Source organism: Thunnus maccoyii, chromosome 4, assembly GCF_910596095.1.
Source record: "Thunnus maccoyii chromosome 4, fThuMac1.1, whole genome shotgun sequence".
Classification (NCBI taxonomy): domain Eukaryota; kingdom Metazoa; phylum Chordata; class Actinopteri; order Scombriformes; family Scombridae; genus Thunnus; species Thunnus maccoyii.
In genome coordinates this window covers 32,558,984-32,581,421 of record NC_056536.1, presented here as the reverse complement: position 1 = coordinate 32,581,421, position 22,438 = coordinate 32,558,984, and the positions used below count along the sequence as shown (strand labels likewise).

The 22,438-nt window shown below is 38.4% G+C and overlaps 1 protein-coding gene across 3 annotated transcripts; it reads right to left on the bottom strand.

Moving 5' to 3' along the window:
* Window positions 1–1,510: 1,510 nt before the first annotated feature.
* On the bottom strand, window positions 1,511–20,636 carry slc35a2 (solute carrier family 35 member 2). Of its 3 annotated transcripts, none has more exons than XM_042408447.1 (6): window positions 20,248–20,636; window positions 17,903–18,085; window positions 15,843–15,994; window positions 15,508–15,630; window positions 13,803–14,389; window positions 1,511–3,048 (listed from the first exon to the last, which is right to left on the bottom strand). In XM_042408447.1, the coding sequence occupies exons 1-6, from the start codon at window positions 20,309–20,311 to the stop codon at window positions 3,021–3,023; spliced, it is 1,137 nt and encodes a 378-aa protein (XP_042264381.1). In that variant the 5' UTR covers window positions 20,312–20,636; the 3' UTR covers window positions 1,511–3,020. The 3 variants fall into 3 exon arrangements, with proteins under 3 accessions (XP_042264381.1, XP_042264379.1, XP_042264380.1); XM_042408445.1 differs by lacking the exon at window positions 1,511–3,048 and adding an exon at window positions 12,409–12,523 and having other exon boundaries at window positions 20,248–20,635; XM_042408446.1 differs by lacking the exons at window positions 1,511–3,048; window positions 20,248–20,636 and adding exons at window positions 12,409–12,523; window positions 19,647–20,161.
* Window positions 20,637–22,438: the final 1,802 nt, after the last annotated feature.

Sequence of the window (22,438 nt, the reverse complement as noted above, 5' to 3'; positions counted from 1 at the left end):
AAAATGAGCACTTGGACAAACAACAGCATGATAAAACACATGACAGAAACCATCTTGGGGAAAAAAAAATTTGACGTGTATTTTTAACATGTAGGGGGCGGGACTTACGACCTATACTACAGCCAACCACCAGGGGGCGATCCATATTTATATACAGTCAATGGTTACGACACGGTAAAAGGCATTTCTGGCAATCGGCTTGGCTAAAAACAAGGCTGACCTCTGCTGAGTCTCAAATCGCTTCACTTCTGTACTTACACTTAACATTTTGAGTGCATAAGTGCGTTCACACTGAGAAGTATGGAAAAATGCACTCAAAATGGTCAAATAGTTGAAACTATGGACACTTCTCGCCCTCAATGGTCGCCATCTTGGCTACGTAGCGGAAGGGGAGGGACCATTTTTCAAACTGGAAATGGCGGCCGGGTATGTTGTAATTACGGTGAACATCGCCACATTATACAAATGTAAGTTATACATGTGTTTTTTAGCACTAAGCACCACTATACTGTTGTCGGATATAAGCCATCAGTATGTTTTTTGGGTTAGTTTAGCAGTCTGTAATGATTTGGTAGCGTGAACAATAACGTGAATGCTAATGCTAGCTAATGCTAATTTGCGATCGTCATTTCCGGTAAGTGCACAACGGCTGTGTTTGATTTGAGACGACACTCCCCTGTAGAAATTCACGCACTACACCAGTAATATATAGTGTACACAGTGTACTGACAGAAGTATGTGATTTGAGACACAGCTATGGTCTGCTGCAGGTCACATTTTGGTCTTTGTTGTGGCTCAAAAAACTGACATCCACAGAAAAGTTTGGTCTCATCTTGAACCGGAGCATCTGCAGATTAATTCCATACCTGATATGTTGTGATCCATTAAAGTTTGGCACGATACGAGATGAATAAATCTCTGTTTTAGTTAACTTTGCTGCTATCTTGACTGTACACACCTGGCTGAGATCTGAGTGAACTCAGTTAAGTGTCAGTGTGTGTGTGTTATTTAGAGAATCTGTCCTTTTCTAAAGCAACACTGACCTCTAATGTTTACTATGAGAACAGATTCTTCTTTCACATCTCAGAAACACATCAGCGTCCTGCAGCTTTAAAGCTCCGCGGTGAGAAAACAACCTGAAACACAATCACAACATGGATCCAGTATAACCAGCGTTTTAATGGTAAAAATGTCTTTTAAAAGAAAAAAAAAATACATTATTACTGTCATATAAAAAAAAACAACAACTTGTAACTGACAACAACATCTGAGGAGGAAGTCCTGTAAACTTTCAGAATAACAGCTGTGAGGCACTTTGGTGTTACAGACGTTTGACTTCAAATAAAGAAATCACAGAAATAGTTTAAAATACTGGAAACATAAACAGCACCGTTTACATTCTGAAATGTTAAAAAACAAAAAAGATCATAAAAATACTCAAGTTATGAAATACAAGACCAGATATTTAAATATTCACTCAGTAAATTTCATTATTTTGATTTATGTCAGTTTTTTCAAGTCTTTTTATAATTTTGAGTTAATTAGTTTAAATATTTTTTTATCATAATTTTGTCCTAAAAAGTTCTAATATAGTCAGTCTATGATATAGTTTTCCATTTCATTGCAACTTTTATTTTGATTTCTCATCTAATTATGTTGATTTAATAAGAAATGTTCACATTAACAGTTTTGAAATAACAGATATTCCACATTCACTTAACATCCACATGTAAAACAAACAAAATAATATCTAAAATCATGAGATTCTACCTAAAAAGTCAGCTTTGGTTTCACATTAATCATCATAATCATATAATCTCATTTTGATTTACTAACTTAAAATATTGATTTTATCCTAAAAAGTTCTAATCTGTCTTTACGAGCTCATTATTTGACTTCGTTAAGTCAAAATTTTGACTCAGTATCTCATAATATTTACTCAAAAACTCAGTTTTCACTTTTATATTAAACATATTATCTTTTATCATTTATCTTAACTTTAAATATTGATTTTTGTCATAATTTTGTCCTAAAACTTCTCATATAATTAGTCTAGTGTGACTAATTAGTTTTCAGTTTTATTGTTAGTGTTTTGATTTACCATCAAATTATGTTGATTTAGTGAAAAATGTCGACAAAAACAGTTTTAACTGATTTTATCTGGAAACAACAGATATTCACCTTCCACTTATCCTCCAAATGTTAAAAACAACAGAAAAAACAAAATCTCCTGTTAAAAATTACATTTTTAATTTTTTAAAATTTAAAAAGTAGTAAATCTCATTATTTTAAATTATGAGACAGGAGGTTAAAGAGAAAACTTGAATGATTTCCTTTCTCACATGTTGACGATCAATCTATAAATAATAATAATTTTTTATTTTGAAATGTCAGATACTCCACACACTGTTAAACATAAAAGGAGTCATAAAAATAAAAAATACTGATTGAAATACTAATTAAAATTTCAGGCCATGAATAAATCTTACTTTTGATTTTTTTTTCCCTCACAATTGTAATTTACCATTATTTTTTTAGCATTTTATGTTTTTTTCTTTTCCTGGTAGAGACGTGCTTCCACAGCAGACGACCACCAGTTTTCTATCTTTATTAAATGTTAAATTAAAAGGTTGAACTTGTGTCTGAGGTGCTGAAATCGTAACGGTGAGAGTTTAAAGCAGCAGCAGCTCAGTGAGGCTGCGTGTAGGCACTGTGGTGCTCTGAGCTAAACGCTAACATTAGCACAGTGATAATACTGACATACTGATGTTGTCTTGAGGCTGAAGTACCTTAAAGAGTAAAAAACTTTTCTTTAATCACTATTTCTAAATATTCTCAAGTAATTCTGCCGTGATGGCGGCAACACGCTGCTGTAAGTTTGATACTGTATGAATTAACTGTGTATTTCCAGTAATACTGCAGTACTGTGGTCGGACCAGGAGGGGCGCTGTGGTGCTGACTGAAGCAGGAGAACAACAGAAATTCAAACATCCATCCGTCATTCAGAGTCATTCGTCCTCTCACGATCCTTTCTCTTTACCGTCACACCTGGAGGACAGATACAGGAAGAGGAGTAGAAGAAGAAAGAAGAAGAAGAAAGAAGAAGAAGAAAGAAGAAGAAGAAGAAGAGGAAGAAGAAGAAGAAGAAGAAGAAGAAGTTGTTAGACTGCCTGAACCCAACTGGCATCACACTGAATTCCCTCTGCTGGTAAACAACTACACTTCCCATGATGCTTATGGTGCCTTTAGGTGACGTTGTGTTCATGAGAAGAGTCGGTTCTGCTGTTCCCGACTTCAGAGGTGGAAATGTTTTTTTCATGTTTTTGTTATTTTGGTCTCATTTAATCAGCATGAAACACAAAATAATTCCTGGTTTATGACGCTTTAAGAGAGATTTTACATTAGTGTCTCTTCTGTGGTTGTGATGAGGTCAGAAGTTTATTTTTCACCTGAAACCCCACCCAGTAGTGATGTCACCGTGTACTGGAGTACACGGTGACATCACTACAGTAAAATGAGATGTTAAACCTCTGGAGGTAAAAAAAGTTTTTAAAAATACCAATACAGCAAAAAATACTCCTACAGTAAAAGTACATAAGTATTATGAGCTTGATGTAGTTAAAGTATTGCAGTAAAAGTACATAAGTATTATGAGCTTGATGTAGTTAAAGTATTGCAGTAAAAGTACATAAGTATTATGAGCTTGATGTAGTTAAAGTATTACAGTAAAAGTACATAAGTATTATGAGCTTGATGTAGTTAAAGTATTGCAGTAAAAGTACATAAGTATTATGAGCTTGATGTAGTTAAAGTATTGCAGTAAAAGTAGTGGTTTGGTCCCTCTGACTGATATATTATTATATATGACATCATTAGATTATTAATAGTGAAGCATCAGTGTTAGAGCAGCATGTTACTGTTGTAGCTGCTGGAGGTGGAGCTAGTTTACACTACTTTATATACAGTTAGCTAGTTTAGTCCAGTGGTTCCCAACCTAGGGGTCGGGCCCCTCCAAAGGGTCAGCAGATAAATCTGAGGGGTGGTGAGATGATTAATGGGAGAGGAAAGAAGAAAAAACAAAGTTCTGATACACAAATCTGTTTTCAGTTTTTGGACTTTTTCTCTAATCTTTGATTTTTGCTGAAATATTGGATCATTTGAACATTTATTGAAATGAAAGCATGTGAGAAGTTTAGAGGGAAAAATCACTATTTGGTGGAGCTGTTAACAACTCATAGACATGTGAAATGTGACCCCGACTACACACTGCTTTTTGTAAGACGTCAAAAGCCAAAAAGGTTGGAAACCACTGGTTTCATCTTTAACAATGTGTTGTATTTTAAAAGCTTGTTATATTATCCATTGTGTCAAATCTTCATCTGAAAAGTAACTAAAGCTGTCAAATAAATGTAGTGGAGTAGAAAGTACAATATTTCCCTCTGAAATGTAGAAAGTAGCATCACATGGAAATACTCAAGTAAAGTACAAATACCTCAACATTATACTTAGATACAGAACTTGAGTAAATGTACTTAGTTATTTTCCTCCACTGGAGAATAATGATCAACATTTTCTACACTGATCAATCGATGGATCATTAAAGAAAACAACAGCTGGTTTCAGTCTTACAGTCCTATGATGGAATAATATAAACTGTCCCTCAGTTTTCTGTGTGAGTCTCTCTTCAAGACCAGGACCAGCAGATGGAGGACCAGTTCAGAGTTCAGTTTATAATTGATCAGATTATTTAGACTCAGATGATTTGGAGGAAAAACGTCCCGAATACGAGTGTTTAACTTTTGGTCGTCAGTTCCAAAATACGAACTGAACTAGAGCTGCAACAATCAGCTGATCGGAAGCTATTTTGATGATCAAATAATTAATTAATTGATAATGAAAATAATCATTAGTTGCAGCTGCAATCTCCCACTAAGAGTTAAAGCAGCGTCTACGTTACCATGTGCAGTGTGTGATACGACTGCAGTTTTAATTTATTACTAATTTCATCAGCTAAACGAGTTTTACAGTTTTTTTAAATTGGTTTTATTTTTCTACTGTTGAAATTTGGCTTTTTTAAATGTATTTTTATGTATGAATGACTGTAAAGATGCTGAGACCAAGAAAAACATATTTTTATGGCAAATATTTTACTTTTATATTGTTGTTTGGATGTTTTTAACAGCTTTTATTATGAAATATAGTTTTATGTTTTTATCTGTGGTTCACTTTGTGTCTTTATTTCAGCTTTGGTTGATTAGAGCGCTGCAGTGTTTAATGGACGAACACATTTAAACTTTGACTGGAATTAACAGCAAGATATAAACTTTCTGTATAAAACAGATTAGAGACACTTAAGAAAAAATAAATCTGAAATTTTCAAGTTTTTTGAGAAAAGAAGTCTGAATATTAAAATTTGAGGTCATGTGTATTCCTTATTTGACATGTAAGCAGCAGACAGACAGTTTCACCTGTGAACTGATTAAATATTAGGATATTATCTCACATATTACAAGTTTTTATTTCAAATTTCATCCTTGAAATCCCAGATTATTTTTTCCTCTCAGTGGCCTTAAAGGACGAGTTCACAGTTTTTCAAGTCTGTCTTAAACCAACAGTCAGGAGCCCAAATGAACATTAAAGCTGTTTTTCTTGCTGTAATCATTCCTCCTGTTCATACTGACCATTAGAAGATCCCTTCATAATGACCTTACAATGGAAGTGATGGAGGACAAAATCCACAGTCCTCCTTCTGTGCAAAAATGTATTTCAAAGTTTATCTGAAGCTAATATGAAGCTTCAGCATCCAAATGAGTCAAATCAAGTAGATATCTTTCAACGTTACAGTCTTTTTAGCGCCAAAGTCCCTCTTTTTGTTACTATACTTCCACCTGCAGCTCAACAGGGAAACACTGTCCGAGGAAACACAAAGAGGGAATTTGATGCTAAAAAGACTGTAAATGTGTCAGATATCCACTTGATATGACTAACTCAGACTGATGAAGCTGAATAGAAGCTTCACACAGACTTTTAAATGACTGTGTGGACACACTGTGGATTTTATCCTCCATCACTTCCATTGAAAGCACATTTGAAGGATCTTTAAATATCCAGTATGAACAGGAGGAATGATTACAGCGAGGAAAACCTCTTTCACTGCTCATATGGACACCTGACTGCTGGTTTAAGACTCACTGCAAAAGTTGTGAACTCCTCCTTTAATACTAACATTGAGGAATCTGATGATAATAAATAGTAAATATGAAGGGAAACATCCTGTTCTACTGTTTACTACATTAGAATTTTAAACTTATAAATTAAGACAAACTCCAGAGTGTTTTTTGAATCCATATCCTTGTTTATATAAAACTTTACCAAAAGAAGTATGTACAAATTCAGAGGCATTGGTACAAATCAAGTGCAAACTAACAGATCAGTGATGAAACCCGTCCAAACAGGTTTCATACTAAACCAAACATTAGTGTCAAGACAGGAAGAGGAAAGAACAAACATCCTGTCGGATCTCTGATGGTCCGATGAGACAAAACTAATCAGACGACGACAGCAGAGAATCTTACAGGATGTTTTTATAACAGGCAGCAGGTGGCGCTCCAGACTGAAATACACTGAAAACTATTTGACAGTTTTACAGTTTGGTAGAAATTAAAAAAAAGAAAAAAAGAAAAAAAGATTTAACTGTATTTCATTGATTGAAATTTAAAGGTTCTGATTTTTTAAATTTAAATTTGCTTTTGGAAAAACAAAAGATTTTACATAACTTTGTCAATAAAATTAAAAAAAAAAAAAAATCAAGTAATAAAAAGGAAAAATTCAGATGAAATTCAACAGTCCCTTTTTGTGTCGTAATATTTGGTTTAAATTTTGACGAAACAGCAAAGAAAATAAGTACAAATTTTAATTGTACAAGTTAACAAACTTTATCTACGGAAGCTGAGAGTGGCCAAAATTACAAATTATTATTTTTTATTCTGCTATCTAGTTATGCTGAATTAATTATCTCATTATTAGGTCATTTTTTTTTCAAAGTAAGAGGATAAAAATGTGCTAGTTTATGGAGATAATGATAATTATCCTGAGATATTTTTTTTCTTCCAATATCTCTAAACACCAAGATATTTTCTAAAACATCAGTAAACAGACGCTGTGCTTCGCTATGTTGGAATAACAATCATTTTTTCGAGATAATATCTGTCAAAAACAACTTTTGTTTTCTTGTAAAAATGCAGATTTAAAAACAAGAAAACAAAAAAGTTCTTTTTGCAAGAGTTAAATGTGATCTCGATATAACAGATTGGTTTTATTAAGTAAACAAATTATAGTTTTTAAAAGTGGTTGCTTTCTCATTATGAATTAATTATCCTGTTATTGATATATATATATATTTTTTATAATATCAGAATCACAGACGGTCATATTATAATAATATATATAATACATATATATATACAGACACATATACATATATAATAATCTTATTTGTTTCCTTGTAATAACGGGATAAAAAATCTCTTTTTATCTCCTGTAAACAAAATTTTTGTTTATTCAAGATTTTTTATCCCCTTAAAATGATCTGAGATGATGATCCGGAGATAACGAGACACTTCACTTCCTGTTGGTGACGTGAGATAATTAACTTGCATCTCGAGATGAAAGGATTAAATAAATTGCAATCATGGCTGCTTTTGACTTCCGTACTAAAGTAAGTAAACTGCCGTCGTGACTTTTTGAAATGTGGAGCGACCTGCTGCGTTTCCTCTTCGCTCACCAGCAACTGAAAATAAAAAATAAATCAAACCTTCCACACCCACATTAAATAAAAACAAACAGATATATTAATATATATATTTTTTGGAGTTCCCCAAAGACTTCTTTTTTTTTTTTCCTTTACAAAAACTGAAAATGACATAAACGTCAAAATAACATTTTGTTTTTTTTGTTCTCTTTTCACAGTTTGATTGATTTGAGATTTCAGAAAAAAAACATCTTTGATTGTGATGAGAATTAAACAGAAAAACAATTTAAAGTTTCTTCTTTGGGAGAAAAATGTTTGTTTTTTTTTGTCTCTACGTCGACGTGCGGCAGCTGAGAAACGACAACGCTACGACGTTTCTCACTACAGGAAGTCGAGGAGGAATTATTATTATTTATGAATCATTTTCTTGTAAAATCAGAAAACATCGTCGGCTTTAATGAGATGAAGCTCAGGGAGGGAAATCAGCACCAGACAAATGCTGGTGAAACATGAAGGTCGGCTGGTAGATTTCAGACATAAAATAATATTTGACTGTTGAGAAGCTGGTGAATTTGAACATTTATCTGTCAGCGGCTGGTAGATGTTCACATTTTAAAAAGTTCATTTCCCACCCTGAAGCTGGTTATGTTGACATAAAGACTCACATGAACATTTAGAGTTTTTAATGGAGAATTACTGATTTACTTCCTCGATCTCAAACATTATTGAAGTTTTCTTGAGATTAAAAACTCTTCTTGACACAGTTTTTGTTTTCCTGTGAAGGAAAAATGTTCAACTGTCCTCATGATCACAATTTTTATCTCCAGAAAACAAAAGTTTGTAAAAATGTTTAGATCAGAGTTACTTTTTGTGATAATTAATAATTAAGTGGTGTTTTATAGTTGACTTCAGGGTCTGATTGATCTCTGCAGGGTCAAAAATGATCAATGTAAGAACAATATAAACCAAAATAATAAAGGACTTCATGGAACATGAAGGTATTTTTCAACTTGGGTCTCACAACAGGAAGCAGTGACCACCTGAAGTCTCCTAAATAAACTTTTTTATACATATAAATTTTATAGAAATCATTTCCATCGTCTGTTTTTTTCTTCTGATTGAAAGTAACAACTCGGATCTACTTTGAGGGAAAAGTTCTGGTTAAAAAACACGGTAATTTTTCTTTAAACCTGCTTTAACTGATGTTGATGAAGATGAACACAACTCTGACTCATCATCAGCTTTTAAGTTGACATGTTGAACTTGTTAGCAGACAGTTGCTTATTTCCACATCCAGCAGTTACAACATGATCATCACATTAATAATGTCAATAATTAATCGTGGGGTTCCTCAGGGTTCTATTCTTGATCCTTTATAGTTTCAGTTTGGTTGAAATGATTTTTTTTTGTCCACTTGATTTTAGCAGAATAGTTTCTAAACATGACTTCTGTCATATTATCAGTTTATAGAGTAGTTGAGGCTAACATGTTAGCAAACAGTTGTTTATTTCCACATCCAGCAGTTACGGAGCAACATTATCATTCATGTGGAGTCGTGTTTCTGTCCAATATTCACTCTCTTTTAGCTCTGTTTTTATTCTCCACCAACTCCTGAGGGAAATATCTGGCTCTTTAGCTGCTAAATGCTCCACTATGTTCACCAGCTAGTCTACAGCTAACTGTGAACAGTTGCAACAATTAACTGATTGTTTGAAAGAAAATTAAATGGAAATTATTTTAATGATAAATCAATAATTTCAGTCATATTTGAAGCACAAAATATGGAACATCCTCTGGTTTTCGCTGCTCAAATGTGAATAATTGCTACTTTTCTCTGTTTTCTATCAGTAAACTGAATATCTTTTGAGTTTTTGAATGTCGGTGGAACAAAACGAAACCTGTGGAGGCGTAACACTGGGCCGTGTGAGAGTGTGATCAGCTTTGTTCACCATTTTCAGGACAAAACAACTAATGAAAGAACAAAGTTAAGCGTCCACACTGGATTTCAGCTCCTAAAAAAAAACATTATTTGACTGAAAATGACAGTTTTAAGGGACTGATCATGTATTTTATTGTGATTAAATATTGAGTCCTATCATGAATTGTATATATGTGACATGCAGGATGGTGTCTGTATAAACCTCGCTGCCTTCTTCAGTCTAATTCAGTCTCTTAGAGATAAAATCCAGCGTGCCACAGTTTACTTTGTTCTTTTATTGAGTCTTTTGTCCTGCAGCTGGTCGTAAACTGAGTCTTTGAGTCTGAGACTGTTGGTGACCTGCAATTATCTGACAATTAATTGAGAAAATAATCTGCAGATTAAATGACAATGAACATAATGGTTAGTTGCAGCTGAAACGAGGCGTCAATATCAGGCCATAAAGCCTTTATTGTTTAAGTTTATAATGTGCTTTAAACACATTTTAATAACTCAAACTGCCACAGACTAATTGCTGGATGGCAACCTGAAGATTAGGACGTGGCGTTCGGTTCATCACTTCCTGCAGCCACGTAGAAACCTGAAAACATTTTCCTCCCAAAGAGAAACAGCAACGTAAACACCAAGAAGCAGCTTAATGGAAAAAAAACACGCAAACTTCGACTTCCTGTCCGTCCAACAAACCCGCCACTAAACTCAACAGGAAATAAAAAAATAAACATTCAGGACGCCTCCGCCGCAGGACGCCTTCTTCAACAAGACGCCTGCAGCAGGACACATTTGGTGAGAACCAACATTATAATATTATGATTCATTAAAAAAAAAGGTGCTCCAATCAACGAGCACGTTCCCTCTCGGCTCCCGTCACGGCTGCGTCTTCGTGACGTGACGGGAGACGTTTTGTCCCCTCGAACCAGAACAAAGAAAAGTGTTGATGGTGCGTCTGCATGAAGCTGCAGAGCGTTACTGTACATCACTGACTGTACACCCACTCAATCATATGGCTTCTGTACAGATGAAGAAGAAAAAAAGGCACCAAACACAACAGTCCGTCTGCAGATTCACATCTGGACGCAACCTTTGACCTCTGACACGTTTTCACTGCGCAGCTCGTCTGATCACAACAACAAGAAAACAAACAAACAAACAAAACAACCTTCCTCTGATCGATCAGGAGGATTTCTGGTGAAAGATTTCAGATTCAGGATGAAATCTAGTAGATAGTTTATAATCTGCAGCAAAGGAGTTTTAATTATTGATTCATCTAACCGTTGTTTTCTAGATTCATTGTTTTGTTTATAAAATGCAAGAAAAAAAAAGTGAAAAATGTTTGTTATAGAAGTTTAAACGTGACGACGGTCAACAGTCCAATAATATTCAGTTTACTGTCAGAAAACACAGAAAAGCTGCAACCAGCAAATATATTTAACATTTATACTTAAAATTACTACAATTATTATTTCATTATTATTTAATGATCAAATAATAATTGATTAATTTTCTGTCGATCACCTGATTCATCAATCTGTCAAAATCTGTCATCTTTACTTTAAAACTGTTTATTTAGTTTGAGGCTTGAAGAAAATCGATTAACTGATCATTTTGATGATTAATTGTTTTGTCGTCTATTAAAACATTTTCTGGTTTTAGCTTCTCAGATGTGAAACTTTTTTTGAAACTGTTTCAGGTCACAAATCAAATGTTTCAATTTAAAGTTTTTACACATTTAATTTATAAACTAATTTTAGGATTTTAAATGTTGGTTCAGAATATTCAGATTTCTGATTGTTGATGTTTTGTTTGTTTTCTTCTTTCAGTTTGAGTTGTTTGGAGTTTTTTTGTGTTTTTTCCAAACAAACAAACAAACAAAAAAAAAGTCAAATGACCTCGTTAAAATGATGAGATGTTGTTTTAAAGGTGATTTAACTTTTTTTTTGTGGGGAGAAACATGTCTGACACAGATGAATGATTCAAAGCAGATTATTTTTATAGATTATAAAACATGTGAAGAAGAAACTTGAGGTGGTTTTGTGTTTCTACATCATAACGAGAAGAAAAACTTCTAACAGCTGAACTTCTTCTACATTAAATAGGCCTGAAACGACTGTTCAATATGTTGATATACAGAAATATGATATTTTGATATAATCAGCTGATCAGTTATTTATAAAACAAAAACGTTTTGTCAGTTTTATATGAAAGTAAACTGAATATTTCAGGAGTTTTGGATCATTTCTAGATTCAACTTCAACATTTTCACTGTTTTATCAGATTCTTCTGTCACATTAAAGACACAAACATCAACAGATACAATCAATAATGAAATAAATCTTTGCGGCTCTAATGATAATAATAATAATAATAATAATAATAATAATAATAATAATAATAATAATAATAATATAATTGAACTTAATGTCAGAAACATTTCTGTTTGAGCTCATGAGAGGAATCGAGACGTCGAGGCTGCACAGTGAAAACAGTCGATCAAACCGCAGATCGACCTCCAGCAGACACATCAATAATCAATAATCAATATATTATCTATAGTCAGCGTAAGGCTTTTTCTCTTTTCATTCAGTTAGTAAAGTAAAGAGTTTTAAGGCAGAGAGGGCGAGACCACAAACAGGAAACAGACAGACAGAGAGAGAGAGAGACAGCCGGTGGTCAGGATATCTGAGTCGCCGGAGCTCCTTCCTCCTTCCTCCTCCTCCTCCTCCTCCTCCTCCTCCTCCTCCTCCTCCTCCTCCTCCTCATCATCCTCCTGTTGTGCTTTGAGCTGTTAGTCTGTGATGTGGACGGCAGAGGGAGGAGACTCGACGCCTCCCTGAGCTCTGAGGCAGAGGGGGGAGGAGAGAGGAGATGTTAGTGTTTTGAGAAGAAAGAGCAGGAGGAGGAGGAGGAGGAGGAGGAAAGAGTCAACCTTCCTCTTCTCCTCCTCCTCCTCCTCCTCCTCCTCCTGAGAGGAGCTAAATCAAGGGAAGCGGACAGTTAAAGAGTTTCAGCAGGAAAGTGAGGAGTCAGTCTCTGCTCTCCTCTTCATCACAAACCCAACGTTAACTTTCAGGTTTGAGGAGGTCGTCCGACTCCTCTGTTTCTCCTTTTTCGTCGCAGGAGGAGGAAACAGGAGGCGAGGAGGTTTTTTTTTTTAGTTCAGGAGGCTGTGATGGAGAGCAGAGCTGGAACAAAGAGAGTTTAAGAAGAAGAGTTGGAAGGTAAATAAAGCTGCTCCTCTTCTCCTCCTCCTGTTTCTCCTCCTTCATTAAGTCTTCAGTTCTCGGAGTTTGAGCTCAGGAGGAGGTCAGGAGGAGGTCAGGAGGAGGTCGGGAGATTAGGAGGTTTATTAGGTCAGAGGTTCAGGAGGATCGGGAGATCAGGAGGATAAGAAGGAGGTGTGAGGAAGATCTGCAGGAGGAAATCAGGAGGTCAGAGGGAGAGGAGGAGGTCATGAAGATGTAAGGAGGTCAGGAGAAGATCTGGAGGTCAAAGGGAGGTCAGGAATCTGAGGAGGAGGTCAGAATGTCCGGTAGAAGTCGAGAAATCAGGAGGCGGTGAGAAGGAGGTGTGGGAGAGATCCGGAGAGGATCGAGGAGGAAATCAGGAGGTCAGGAGGAGGCGAGGAGAATCACAGGAGGAGGCGAGGAAGTCAGGAGGAAGGAGAAGGTCTGCAGGGTTGGAGGTGAGGTGGAGGAGAGCAGGAGGCAGGAAGGATGAGGATGAGGAGGAGGATGTTGCCTCAGGAGGAAGGAGAAGGTCTGCAGATTAGGAGGTGAGCAGGACGCAAGGAGGATGAGGATGAGGAGGAGAATGAAGAGGAGAATGAGGAGGAGGAGGAGAATGAGGAGGAGGAGGATGCCTCAGGAGGTCAGGAGGAAGTCTGCAGGTTAGGAGGTTGAGGAAGAAAATGAGGATGAGGAGGAGCATGAGGATGAGGATGAGGAGGAGGATGAGGAGGAGGATGATGTCTCAGGAGGGCGGAGACCTGTGCAGGTGAGAACAAGCAGCGGCAGATGAACCTCAGTGATTGTTTCGTTTTGACCTCTGACCCCTCTGACAGCAGACAGGAAGTGAGAGAGAGAGAGAGAGAGAGCGAGTCACTTCACCAGCACTGACTTTGGCAGAAACGCCTCCATCTCGGCGCCTCTGTCCGTGCCCGGCGCCGCCGCCGCCGAGGAAGACGAGGAGGAGCTCGGGGACGAAGAGCCGCTGGCCGCTTTGGGAAGGCTGTACATGTAGACGGCGCCGATGACGAGTCCCGCCCCCGCCGTGAACATCAGGTCCACGTGGAAACCGAACAGGTAGATGGACATCACCGTGGAGACGATGATGGAGAAGGAGGTGGCGAAGCCCTTCAGGATGTTGTCGGCGTATTTCACCACCACGGCGACCAGCAGCCCGCCGAACGCCTGGTTGAAGATGACGCACCACACCATGCCGGTGTAGCCGAACAGGAAGCCGCGCTCGGCGATGGCGGCGCCGTCGTTCCACCACATTCCCAGCAGGCCGAGCACCGTGCCGAAGACGCCCAGCTGCACGTTCCGCAACCAGACGGAGGCCGAGCTCCCCTTCAGGATCTTCTCGAAGTAAACGCCGGCGAATCCCGACGACATGCAGCTGATCACCACGGCAACCAGGCCCACCGTGTAGTTCTGATTGGAGCTGTCCGACACCGACGCCTCCTTGTTCCCCTCCTGCTGCACCTGAGAGGAAAATCAATCAACCAATCAATCAATCAATCAACCAACCAATCAATCAATCAATCAATCAAGACAAGAAAAAGCTGAAAATGTTCACATTTGAAACACTTCAGATGGATTTTTAATTAAAAATTACTTAAACAATCATTCAATTATCAAAAAAGGAGACAGACAGGTGAGATGAAGGAGACAGACAGGTGAGATGGAGGAGACAGACAGGTGAGATGAGGGAGACAGACAGGTGAGATGAGGGAGACAGACAGGTGAGATGAAGGAGACAGACAGGTGAGATGAGGGAGACAGACAGGTGAGATGAGGGAGACAGACAGGTGAGATGAAGGAGACAGACAGGTGAGATGAGGGAGACAGACAGGTGAGATGGAGGAGACAGACAGGTGAGATGAGGGAGACAGACAGGTGAGATGAAGGAGACAGACAGGTGAGATGAAGGAGACAGACAGGTGAGCTGGAGGAGACAGACAGGTGAGATGAGGGAGACAGACAGGTGAGATGAAGGAGACAGACAGGTGAGATGAAGGAGACAGACAGGTGAGATGAAGGAGACAGACAGGTGAGATGGAGGAGACAGACAGGTGAGCTGGAGGAGACAGACAGGTGAGATGGAGGAGACAGACAGGTGAGATGAGGGAGACAGACAGGTGAGATGAGGGAGACAGACAGGTGAGATGAGGGAGACAGACAGGTGAGATGGAGGAGACAGACAGGTGAGATGAAGGAGACAGACAGGTGAGATGAAGGAGACAGACAGGTGAGATGAGGGAGACAGACAGGTGAGCTGGAGGAGACAGACAGGTGAGATGAGGGAGACAGACAGGTAAGATGGAGGAGACAGACAGGTGAGATGGAGGAGACAGACAGGTGAGATGGAGGAGACAGACAGGTGAGATGAGGGAGACAGACAGGTAAGATGGAGGAGACAGACAGGTGAGATGAGGGAGACAGACAGGTAAGATGGAGGAGACAGACAGGTGAGATGGAGGAGACAGACAGGTGAGATGGAGGAGACAGACAGGTGAGATGAGGGAGACAGACAGGTAAGATGGAGGAGACAGACAGGTGAGCTGGAGGAGACAGACAGGTGAGCTGGAGGCGGGGTTTACCTGAACGATGGCCACGCCTCCGAACAGCAGCAGCAGTGAAACCCACTGAACTCTGGACAGAGACTTTCTCAACATCAACACGCTGAACAGAGCCGTGGTGAGAATCTTCAGCTGGTACGTCACCTGAGGAAGAGGAGGGACACTCAGAGTCTGATGATGATGATACTGTACAGATCAAACTAACAATGTATTGATCCGCTAACAGGTATTGTGATATATGTTCCTCCTCTGCTGTTGTCCATAAACACATGTAATAAACATGTAGAATAAACTAAAACTAATCAATAGATATGATGATGAAGATGAAGCCAGTTTCTCCTGATGGTCAGTCTGACCTGGAAGGTGGCGGCCGGCAGGTTGGAGATGGCGATGTACTGCAGGTTGTTCTGCAGCGTGTAGATGAGAGAAGGAACGGCCAGTTTCAGAGTGTCTTTGTACTGAAACACGATGGAGTCGACCAGGAAGGACACAGTCTCCTTCACGCTGACTGCACACACACACACAGAGGAAGAAGAAGAAGAAGAAGAAGAAGAAGAAGAAGAAGAAGAAGAAGAAGAAGAGTGAGTAATGATCTCAAAATAAATCCTGATTAATATCCGATCTAGGACTGCAGCTAACAATGATTATATTATCAATTACTATCATCTCGATTCATTGTTTTGTCCATAAAATGTCTCAAAATTGTGAAGTTTGTTCATGGTGACGTCTTCAAACAGTCAGTCAGTCATGTACGACACAGAAAAACATAAAATTGTCACATTTAAGAGGCTGCAACTGGCGAATATTTGTCATTTTTGCTTAAAGGATCAGTGTTTAGGTTTAGTCACCGCTCCTCTCTAGAGCCAGTGTTTGGTTTGTCCGTTCTGGGCTACTGTAGAAACATGGCGGCTCTCTGTAGATATAAAGGCTCATTCTAAGGTAACGAAAACACAACAATTCTTATTTCCAAGGTGATTATACACTAATTAAAACATACTTATGAATATTATATTCCATTTCCTCTGAGTGCGTTCTGCTAGATGCCACTAAATAAATTCTACACACTGCACCTTTAATAAAAGAGAAACAATTATTCAGTTGCAGATTAATTATCTGTGGATGCAGCTCTGACTCCTCAGCCTGCTGGTGTTCACCGCAGCGCTCTGAATGTTTCTGTTGTTCCGACGACTCCAGCAGAGCGACGCGTCTTCTCTCCGGAGGATTGTGTCACTTTCAGGAGTCACGTTCAATCAGCAGCTACACGTCTTGATGCTGAAGAACCTTAAAGTGTCCCAGACGGCTGCTAGCTGCTCTAACTGACTCTCATTCAAAAAGCCTCGACTTCTCTCTACAAACACTGAGTCAGTCTTTGTTTTCAACCAGACTTTATGGTCTCAACCTGTAATAAGTGTGCTGCTGCTGGTCATTCTGGAAATTATTGCTCCATTAATAAGATTTGAAGACTCATAGCAGCTTTAATGTCTGCTGTGTGGGCGTTGATTGACACACTGAGTCGCACTACTGTCACAATATTTCACTTAGTTTAATGTTACTCGACTTCGACACCTGATAAAAACATGGCGCCGACCATAAGCTGCAACGACTGGGCTTCAAACTGGCTCCAGTGAAACCAGCGGGTGATGTCAACAGGCTGTGCTCACATTCTCCTCTTCAACTTCCACTCAGATCAGATCAATCAATTACACTCATCAATAAATAGTTTTACACCTGGAACTTCAGGATTCGATCGAGTAGCTCCTGAAAAATAATTTTAATAAATTTAATAAGCTACAGCTGTTATTTCAATGAGTCAGATACATATTCAATCAATATTTAGGTAAATATACATATCAGATCAGACTGGATATGATTAGATAATCAATATTAATATTTAATGATCTCCTGGATAATTTAACCATCACACAGGTTCATGTTCTGACACCAGTTTGAATTATTTTAACTTTGTTTCTGACAAATCAAAATAAACAACAAACACCACTACAATACCCATGATCCTCAGCTGCTGTTGCTATGGAGAAGAAGCCAGTCGGACATCACCATGGTTACCGAACTGATCCCAAACTGATTTAAACTGCTGAGTGTTTTATCAGGTTGAATCTTTAGCTTCAGCTCGACGTTTGTGGATAACGCAGCAGAATGTGAAGCTCTGTGATTGGATGTTTGTTACTGAGGTGCATGTTGGGAGTCGTAGTTAACTTCTCTTCTTCAGTATTTATGTCCGCAGGCTTCTAACACACCGCCATTCACCTCACAGCGTCCACGACGACATGAACCTGACTGTTTTGTGCAGGAACCTGAAAGAGCTTCTCTCACTTAACGGCTGTGTTTTAATTAATTACTTATTTTAATCAACTGCATCGTTCAAGCTTTAACCGTCCGTCCCGTGACTACTCACATTTCTTCTGCAGCAGGATGATGAGCAGGCACGTCAGGACCTTCAGGATCTCTGCCATGACGACAGCCGACGTGGTGAAGAAGCGGTCGCCCGGCAACGTGCGGACGTATCGGATGCTGAGGATGAGCGACGCATTCTGGACCACGAGCACGGCCAGACTGATGTACTTCAACCTCCTGTTCACTGGAAGACAGAAAACACACACACATCAAACCTCCAGATGTTTCCTTTGCTCTGGAATTTACTTTAAAGATGTTTTATGTCACATCTGGTTTGTTTCAGCTTCTTAAATGTCCATAAACCAAAAATATTCAGATTACTGTCATAAAGGACTAAAGAAACCAGAAAATATTCACATTTAAGAAACTGAGAATTTGGGTTTTTTTCTTGAAAAATGAATCAAAATGATTAATTGATAATCAAAATAGTTGCAGATTAGTTTAATAGTCGGCAACTAATTGATTCATCGACTAATCGTTGCAGCTCTAACTGACTTAAACGATTCGTCGGGTTATAAAAATTGTTGCCATTTCATTTCCTGTTGCTGTAGATTGAACATCATGAGACAAATGTGACGATCAGGAAGCTCTTGTAAAATATTTGTCAAAGTCAGAAGGCTGCAGCTCTTATTTCAGTGTGTTAGATGCTTATTAAATGTCATCTCTAACTCTGCTGCTGTGTAAATAAAAGCGTCAGATCAACAAACATTAAAGGGACTCTGAGCAGGATCGAGGCCAGAAAAACTTGATCGGGACATCCTGAGTACATCCTCCTCTGTTTCACACCGTTAGTGTAAAAACAAAACAACACACTAAACTGTTTTATACCAACAGGAAAATGATCCAATGTTTGATTAAGAGATCCTTCAAATGTGTTTTCAATGTTAGTGATGGAGGATAAAATCCACAGTGTGTCCACACAGTCATTTAAAAGTCTCTGTGAAGCTTCTATTCAGCTTCAGCAGTCTGAGTTAGTCATATCAAGTGGATATCTGACACATTTACAGTCTTTTTAGCATCAAATTCCCTCTTTGTGTTTCCTCGGACAGTGTTTCCCTGTTGAGCTGCAGGTGGAAGTATAGTAACAAAAAGAGGGACTTTGCCACTAAAAAGACTGTAACGTTGAAAGATATCTACTTGATTTGACTCATTTGGACGCTGAAGCTTCATATTAGCTTCAGATAAACTTTTAAATACATTTTTTGCACAGAAGGAGGACTGTGGATTTTGTCCTCCATCACTTCCATTGTAAGGTCATTATGAAGGGATCTTCTAATGGTCAGTATGAACAGGAGGAATGATTACAGCAAGAAAAACAGGTTTCATTTGTCTCCATTTTCCCTACAGTTAGAAAATCACAAACCTGTAAATAAAAAGTTTCCACTGTGTGATTTAGTTTGTAGAGAACAAAGTGTCCTCAGCAGTGCTCGAACACCTTCAGACTGTGATTTTAGGTTTTTACTGAGCAGCTGAGTGTAAAACAGACTCAGAGCCTCTGAACAACAAAACACCATTAATGTGGACAAACCTGAAGACACATTTACACCACAAGGGCTGAGAGTGTGTTACCTGCAGACATACAGGTGTGACCATCTCAGGAACAGTGTGTGTTTCTCCTCTCTCTCTCTCTCTCTATATATATATATATATGTGTGTGTGTGTGTGTGTGTGTGTGTGTGTGTGTGTGTGAGTGTGTGTGTGTGTTTGTGTGTGTGTGTGTGTGTGTTCCTGAACATAAACCCTACCTGAGTCAAACATCCACGTCACCAGCAGCCAAACCTCTAACAGTCCCCAACTCATTACTACCTAATACACCTGATTTCTACATCTTTAAATCGGCTTTTTATTAACGTCTTAACATCATCTGTGGACGTTCACTTTACACAACCTGAAGTAGAAACATTGAGCGACACTTACAGCTCAGTCAGCTACAAAACAACTAATTTTAGCTCAGTTAACTGTGGAGTTGGATGCTGTAAATTAGCCTAGCATGACACATTAGCCTCCAGCTCAGCTAGCATGCTAACAGTTACTTTTTTCTTGGTTTCTGTCATAATTATAATTTATTTTTTACTGATGAGACACCTGAAATTCTGTCTAACTCTGTCGATAATAGTTAGTTAGCATTCTAGCTAACTTTTCTGATTAACTTCTGTAAGTACTGACCGCCAGGAAGTCGGTTAAGTTTGGTTAATTTAACGACTAGTTAGCTCGCCTTCACCTGCCTGGAGGTTGAGACAAAAATAACTTTATTGACAGAAACATACTTATATTATTTCAACATTTCAACCAGCTTTAGAGCCGTGCGGGCCGTGTTAACCCAGCTTCCTCCCCGGCTCCACGTACCGTCACTCTGACCCCGAGTCGTCGTCTTCTCCTCCGCCGCCTGGCTGTGCTTCCCAACGGCCATGCTGCGCTGCCTCTGCCCGCCGTTCGGACCGAGCTATCGCCCCGCTGCCTGCTCGGCTAACGCTCCGCTAGCCTCTCAGCTAGCCCCGGCTCTCCTTGTAGATCCAACCGGAGCAGCGACCCCCCAGTTTGTTATTCCGGTTGAAGTGGGGAGAAGCAGCGGGTCTGTCAGGCAGTATTTACACCGGAGCTGAGTGAAGTGGAGCCTGCGGACCAAGCACCGGGACCATCAGGGTGAAACAGTCCGCGGAGGGGCTGCTGTTTTCGGGTACTGAAGGAGCCTCTGACGGCTGCACAAATAATAAACACCTCCGCTGACAGGATGTACCACTCTGTTGAAAAAAACCGCCCAGAGGAAAAGCTCATAGATTCCACGTCACCATGGAGAGCAAAACCGGAAAAAAACGACATGTTTAATTTACTAATTTTATTTGGTAAAATTCTACATCCACCAATGGAAAAAAATGGATATCAATAAGTAACACAAGTACAACATTTTATTGTACTGCGATCAAACTTTTTTTTTTATCCGTTATTGTTTTAATTTTGATATCAAACTTCTATACTTATTGTTCATTTTCATTTTAGTTTTTAGCCTAACTTTGTTTTTGTTCTTCTTTTTTAAAGCCAGTAGTAGAAGAAGTATTCAAATCCTTTACTGCAGTAAAAGTACCAGTATAACAGTGTAAAAATACTCTATTACAAGTAAAAGTTCTGCATGAAAATCCTACTACAGTAAAAGTACATAAGTATTATGAGCTTGATGTAGTTAAAGTATTGCAGTAAAAGTACATAAGTATTATGAGCTTGATGTAGTTAAAGTATTGCAGTAAAAGTACATAAGTATTATGAGCTTGATGTAGTTAAAGTATTGCAGTAAAAGTACATAAGTATTATCAGCTTGATGTAGTTAAAGTATTGCAGTAAAAGTAGTGGTTTGGTCCCTCTGACTGATATATTATTATATATGACATCATTAGATTATTAATAGTGAAGCATCAGTGTTAGAGCAGCATGTTACTGTTGTAGCTGCTGGAGGTGGAGCTAGTTTACACTACTTTATATACAGTTAGCTAGTTTAGTCCAGTGGTTCCCAACCTAGGGGTCGGGCCCCTCCAAAGGGTCAGCAGATAAATCTGAGGGGTCATGAGATGATTAATGGGAGAGGAAAGTAGAAAAAACAAAGTTCTGATACACAAATCTGTTTTCAGTTTTTGGACTTTTCCTCTAATCTTTCATTTTTGCTGAGTAGAAAGTACATATATTTCTTTATACTTTTCCTTTAAAGTTATAATCCGTAACAAACCTCTTTCTTTCTGACGCTGTTTATGGACTACATGAGAGGAACAAACTGCTGGATAATGTGAGAACGGTCTGTGTTGAGGAGCTCTGAATAAAGGTGAGAGTGAGACTTCTGTCTTTCTCCTGATCTCTGATGCTGCTGACAGAACAACAATCACTTCCTTGTTCTCCTTCAGGTTGAACTTGGATGAATCCTATTGGCTGCTGGCAAACAGTTCACCTGTCAGATGAGTTTAATGTGCAGCGCCACCTGCTGGTTAAGTGAGTGTAAAACAACCAGGAAGTTTTACACTTTACACAGTGTCTTAAACCAGTCATTTAAAAGAAGATGTGAAGCTCATATGAGGCTTCATCAGTCTGAGTTAGTCATATTTTTTAGCATCAAATTCTTAAAAGACGTAGATTTAAGCCTGTTTGGCTTCATGTATGAAATGAACAGTCAGAAATTCAAGTTAAAGATGCTTAAAACTAGATTATTTGTCTTTAAACTTCATCCTACCAACATATTTAACATACAAGTACAACAGACTGAGGTCCTCAAGAATAATAAACTACTGTAAGAAACAACCATCATAGCAAAATCTTAACGTAGTTATGTAATTAATGTCATCTGAAAAAATTTATAGGGAATTTACAGTTAATTTGCAGATTGTGTAAAATATAAATTTCTCTTTATACAAATTGCAGCTTTTATCCAATCAAAATGATTGACAGAGTGCTCCTCCGACCCCTCCAGTCACATTTCACTGTATTTGTCCAGATTATTGACACTTCAGGTGTTTTGTGTGATGACTACGATGAAAGTATGTCTCTCTTTTTTTTTTAA

Bases quoted from the DNA above. Each gene is read 5' to 3' on its own strand.
- slc35a2 (XM_042408445.1), bottom strand. From the start codon at position 20,311: ATGGCCGTTGGGAAGCACAGCCAGGCGGCGGAGGAGAAGACGACGACT. The intron at 15,631-15,842 runs GTCAGACTGACC...CCTCTTCCTCAG, and splicing joins TGCCGGCCGCCACCTTCCAG to GTGACGTACCAGCTGAAGAT. The intron at 12,524-13,802 runs GTCAGTGCTGGT...CCTCTGCCTCAG, and splicing joins ATGGAGGCGTTTCTGCCAAA to AGCTCAGGGAGGCGTCGAGT.